This window comes from Pungitius pungitius, chromosome 7, assembly GCF_949316345.1.
Source record: "Pungitius pungitius chromosome 7, fPunPun2.1, whole genome shotgun sequence".
Lineage (NCBI taxonomy): Eukaryota > Metazoa > Chordata > Actinopteri > Perciformes > Gasterosteidae > Pungitius > Pungitius pungitius.
In genome coordinates, this window is record NC_084906.1 from 19,935,896 (window position 1) to 19,941,895 (window position 6,000).

The window sequence follows — 6,000 nt, forward strand, 5'->3', positions numbered from 1 at the left end:
CAAAGTAAATTTGTTTATAAAGTAAAACCTTAGTTTTACTTCTTTCTCTAAACTATACGTTTAAATATTGCTAAATATTTTAGCTTCACACCATTACTGTTTTTTCACTTGTTTGAACTGAACGTTTTCAACAAAAACCAAACTCTAAAATGTGATGAACATTTTTATTTAATTTAGTATACTAATACTAATTAAGTATTTGTTTTCTGTATTTTTTGGTTCTAGATAAATTGTTTGGAAGTTTCCATCAGTTGATTATTTCTTCACTTCACTAGTTAATCACTGAGAGATGGAGATTTAGGTATTGATCACTTAATGTTTTCATCAGAGCAGCACACGGTCATGTGATCAGCCCTTCTTATCATTGACACTGTGATTGGCAGCTAACAAATGATAACATGATCAAAATCAGTGATAAGTGATGATCAGGTGACAAAATGTAGGTCGTGACTTTGAATTTAATCAATCAAATTAGAAAGAACGAATGACATGAAACCAATGGTTAAAAACCTCCTGACCGAAATAAAAACAAACCTTTTAAACGTCGATTTAAAACTTTAAAATACCGCATAGAAAGGCCAACAGGTGGCAGCAGAGAACCATGCGAGGATTTTATTCTCTACTTCACCTTCAACAAATAACTTCCTGTTTTATGAAATCCGAATAAATTTGTAAAAAGTGATGTAAGAGTCAGCCTTTATGCAAGATCATGTCCGAATTAAATAAAAAATAACACAGCAAAGATGTTTAAACTCAGTATGAAGATCAGAATGAAAGAAACATGAAATCAGAACTAAAGTGAATCTAAATGTTGCCTTCACGTTGTTCACGTTGATAAAATACGATTTATGTTGAACATGGAAACTTTCCTTAACCAAACAGACTGGCTGAATGGGGGGGGGGGGGGGTGCGGGGGGGTTCTCTTATTCAAATGCACTTATTGTAAGTCACTTTGGATGAAAGCTTAATGGTAAAACCCAGAAACAGAAACCTTCCCAGAGAGCATCACGTTCTCACCCCCCCCCCCCCCCCCTCTCCCGGCATAAGAACCAGTTCCTCAGCGTGCCCTGACATGTCCTCCTGGTCCCACTGCTGCAGTGTCACTGCGGGGCCGCAGGGGGGCGCCTGAGACCCGGCTCCGCTCCGCAGGAGGTTCAGATCGTGTGAAAATGTGCGTGCGTGCGTCTGATTAAGTGCATTCATTCGAAATACACGCGTGGAACCAATAATAAAGTTGATATTTTATTAGGTGATGGTGTTACGAGTCTAAAAAAGATGAACAATGGCCCCTGAGTGCGTGCAGGTCTCGAGACTTCCCCCCTCGTGCGCATCGACGCGCTTTTTCCATCATTTTATTTTGAACTCATGTTGCACAACCTGCTGCGAGCCACACAACAGTCCAACACGAGGCCGGTCACCTGCTCCATGGAGGAGGTGCAGAGGACAGAAGTACGCAGAAGGGTGCAATGTGAAGGAGCAGAGAGGAGGTGCAGAGAGAAGGAGCAAGATGGCCAATGTGGAAATTCCGCCGGTCTGAAATAACTCAGTAAACAAACCTGCAGGGTGCGAAAACCGAGAGGAGGAGGAGGAGGAGGAAGGAGAGAGCGGGGGTTTCTCCGAAACCACCCACGTGGGATCTCCAGCGTGTGCTGCGCGCTCAGCCAATGAGCGCATAGTACGGGGGATCTATTGTCAGCAGCGGACCAATGAGGGGACAGACGGCCGCCCACTGCAGGGAATTATAAAAGACCCGGCTCCGCGCTTCGGAGGCAGACGGTTTCTCACTATCCACACTCAGCGCGCTCCAGAGGATCTCTGTGCCGGGCTGGATTAACGCTTGTGTTTGGGACTTGGATTTTAACTGCAGCCTCTGCGCGCTGTGGACACTTGTTTTTATCCTGGATTTAGTGGATTATTTTACCGACTGCAACATGACTCTGGAAGAGTTAATCGGCTCCAACAGCACCGAGAAAAGGTGAGTGCCCGACGCGTCCTGGCTGTCACCGGCGCGCAATTGCGCGCTGGCACGCAGTGGAACCGCCCCGTTTTTGTCGTGTTCTCGCTCTGCCGGTTTCGGCCACGTTTCTAACCTTTCTGTCCCTGCAGGATGGAGACGGTGACTCAGGCTCTGGAGGAGCTGCTGGTCGCGGCTCGGAAGCAGGACTCCCTCACGGTGGGGGTCTACGAGTCCGCCAAACTCATGAATGTGTAAGTTTGCTTTGTGCAGCTTTGCACCATCCACTACAGCGAGGGACGTAGTGACGCAGACACTAACCCGCTCTCCTCCTCTTCTTCCTCCTCCTCCTCCTGCAGAGATCCGGACAGCGTTGTCCTGTGCGTCCTCGCCACCGACGAGGAGGATGAAGATGACATCGCGCTGCAGATCCACTTCACGCTGCTTCAGGCTTTCTGTTGCGACAACGACATCAACATCCTGCGGGTGTCCGGCATGACGCGTCTGTCCCAGCTGCTGGAAGAGGACACCGAGGACAGCAACGGGAACGAGCCCCGGGACCTGCACTGCATCCTGGTCACTGTAAGTCCATCTCCCTTCCGGAACATATTTGCACTATGCACTATGACGTAATGACTCGATACCGGAGATCTCACACCGTCTTCCTCGGTCTTCTTTTTGCAGAACCCTCCGGTGCAGCCGCTGCAGTCTCCGGCCCTGCAGAACATCAGTAGCTTCTGCGAGGAGAGCCGCTGCACGAACCAGTGGGTTCCCTGTCTGGAGATGCAGGTCCGCTGAGCCGAGCCGAGCCGAACCGAATCTGACCGCTGCGCAGCGGTGAGAACGAGCGCAAACAGTCCAAACGGCCGTCCTTCTGCTGAAGACGTATAACGGCGTTTGAGGGGAGAGTCGAACCGGACCGAACCGAACCGGGGACTTCTGCGGCCCGATTGGTTTATCAATTTGGCCGTAACCACGTGGGGTACCGGTACCGGACGACTTCTGGAGGCCGGACCGGCCGTCCCTGGAGGGGGGGGGGGGGGGACTATTGCGGGTGGACCCGCGGTCCTGGATCTGCCGGGCGGGACGCTTATTTAATGACATGTCACGCGAGTGGCACCAGCTGGATGTCACGTGACTTAACCTATGAATGAGGAGCTGCACGGGTTGCTCCGGACTACCACGTGAGCTACAGGTGTTCTGATCACCGGACACGTGACGTCACACGTGTGTTTTTTAATGCCGTTATTTGTGACGCAATGGAGTTCCACACTGAGTATGTAAAGGAACAGAGTAATATATGAACTGTTTATTCATGACAAATAAATTATTGAAGAAGAAATCATCATCTCTTTTTTTATTGGTGTGTGTGTGTGTGTGTGTGTGTGCGAGTCATCTTCACGGTGATGACTACAGCTGAGTCACAACATTTATTGAGATCGTAAATGACCTTTTGTTACATATTAAATATGTGTTAAAAAGAAAATGATTGTTCTGGCAATTAGAGAAAATTAAATCATATCATCTCATAAAACAGAAAACACTGTCCTCACACCTTTGACCACATTTACCAGAGAGCAGAAAATATATTGGGCCATTGTAGTGTTCAGATTGGACCACCAAGGTTTTCTTCTATTGTATCCAGTGGAGAACGATTATGTTTCATGGAATACAAAGTGTTTTTAGATCCCAATAGAGTACCTCAGTCTTTTATTGCTTTCTATTTGCTAACTTATCAGATATTTCAAATCTGTTTATTCATCCAATGATTCTGGTGACCTTAGGGCTTCCTCAGTTAAACTCTCAGGATATCTTTATAGTTTTAGACTCATTGTCAAATTAGATCCGTAGTCCAACATGATTGTGCAACATGTCAGCTGCAAAGCACCTGCAAACGTAAGCACAAGAAGTGAAAGTAACAATAACAAAATACTTTGAGCAAAATGAGTTACTTGCAATGCACACAATAATATTATGGATGCATTCATCCGTTCCGGCATTTTTATAATTGTGGCTCGTAAAGGTGGAACTAATTGTATTGACTATATAAGCAATTGTAATGCAGCATTGTTGACTAGTTGATTATACGTGGTTCCAATAATCTGAATCCGAAGAGTAACTGAAGCTACCGGAGAAATGTAGTAAGATTTAAGATAAGAAGTAGAGACGTAAAGCACCTCAGCATTCTGGTAGAAGATAGGACATGCTTTTACTACATCCAGATAACAGATCAAACCTCACTCGTTCTTAAATAAGATGCAAAAGGAAAATGCATTGAGCCCAAATTTAATTGCTTATCTGTCGAAATGATGTAAGATGCTCCGGTGTTCACTAAACGAGAGTCTGGAGGCTGCAGGATGAACGGATGGTTACATAAGGAGCGTGTTGGTGTTAATCTTCACACCACCTCTGTTTCCATGGTGCCCTCAGCAGTGGGTTTGTGTGGACGGCAGCATTGTCACCAGTAGATTCTCTCTACCTCCAGGCTTGGTGCTAAGCTAGGCTAATCAAATACAGAGGCCCTCCCAAATGTGACATTATGCCACAATATGAAAAGATTTATTGATCTCTATGAAGTAGTTGTTAGAGATGGCTGATTGGAGGTAATCCCTTTCTGACTCAAATATTTTAAATAAATAATAAATACCGTTTGTGTCTTTTAAGATCCAGATAATTGTGACGAAAGTGAGCATCTAAAAATATTAGCTCCTAGCTTAGAGTTAGCATCTCTCTTAGAGTTAACTTAGATTATAGATTTTGTCTGCATAGCGTTAACTTCTAGATTTGGTTAGCTTAGAGTTAGTTTCTAGATTTGGTTAACTTAGAGTTAGTTTCTAGATTTGGTTAGCTTAGAGTTAGTTTCTAGATTTGGTTAGCTTAGAGTTAGTTTCTAGATTTGGTTAGCTTAGAGTTAGTTTCTAGATTTGGTTAACTTAGAGTTAGTTTCTAGATTTGGTTAGCTTAGAGTTAGTTTATGTTAGCTTACAGTTAGTTTCTAGATTTGGTTAGCTTAGAGTTAGTTTCTAGATTTGGTTAACTTAGAGTTAGTTTCTAGATTTGGTTAGCTTAGAGTTAGTTTATAGATTTGGTTAGCTTACAGTTAGTTTCTAGATTTGGTTAGCTTAGAGTTAGCTCTGAGTTCTCTTAGTTTAGTTAGCTTATAGAGTTATATCTTAGCTTTCAATCTCAGTTAGCCTTGCATTAGCGTTGCGTTGGAGTGAGCTGAGGGCTCTGACTACTGTCTCTGGTGTGTAGCTAACAAAGCCCCTCGTGGTGCATACACCACATGTGCAACATTGTTCTGACAGTATTTCAGTATTTGTTTCCATCCATGAGCAGAAAACAATGTGTTACTGTTCTTTCTTGTTTTTCTGACCTGTGAGGGTTGTTTTCCCCTCAAGAATTTGGGGGTCACATATCTGACAAAAAGACAGACACACAACACAGAGTCCTTCCAGCTGCGTGTTTGTGTGGAACCATTCGGCTGTAAACCAAAGCTCAGCAGCCAGCTCCGTCAACAGAGCCTCCGTGACGTCACATCCTGATGTCACATCCTGTTGGAACGGGGAATCCGCCTCTCGGCTGACGCCACAGCCGTGTTTGTTTTGGCAGGCGTCCCCGCCCCTGCAGGGCCCCCGGAGGGACGGACGGGGCCAAAGATACAGTCCTGAACTAACACCACTAATCTGCAGAATGAAGAGAAATGTCACTAAACACGACATACATGTGTGTGTATAGTTCAACCGAGTTATCGCCACGGAGACTCTGTGACGCAGCGCCTTTCACACTTCGACTTTTTTCCTCTCGACACCTTCTCACGATGTCTGAGAAGTTTCACTTTAGAAAATCAAAGATGTCATGAAACCTCAACCTCCCAATCTCTGTCCTCTCTCACACACGTGTGATGCAGTCGTCACATTGACGGAGCTTCCACTCAGAAATGGCATCAGTTATCATGTGAAAGGTACGAAACATTTAATACCTAAATATTCTAATGCATGCATAGAGCACGTTTCATCTAACCTCAGGTTTATTATTATTATTTA

General features: G+C 44.9%; 1 protein-coding gene across 1 annotated transcript; it reads left to right on the forward strand.

The window, feature by feature from the left end:
• The first annotated feature begins 1,750 nt into the window (after window positions 1-1,750).
• Window positions 1,751-3,290, forward strand: LOC119217248 (growth arrest and DNA damage-inducible protein GADD45 beta-like). Its single transcript, XM_037470750.2, has 4 exons — window positions 1,751-1,975; window positions 2,107-2,208; window positions 2,314-2,536; window positions 2,639-3,290. The coding sequence occupies exons 1-4, from the start codon at window positions 1,932-1,934 to the stop codon at window positions 2,750-2,752; spliced, it is 483 nt and encodes a 160-aa protein (XP_037326647.1). The 5' UTR covers window positions 1,751-1,931; the 3' UTR covers window positions 2,753-3,290.
• The last annotated feature ends 2,710 nt before the right edge of the window (window positions 3,291-6,000 follow it).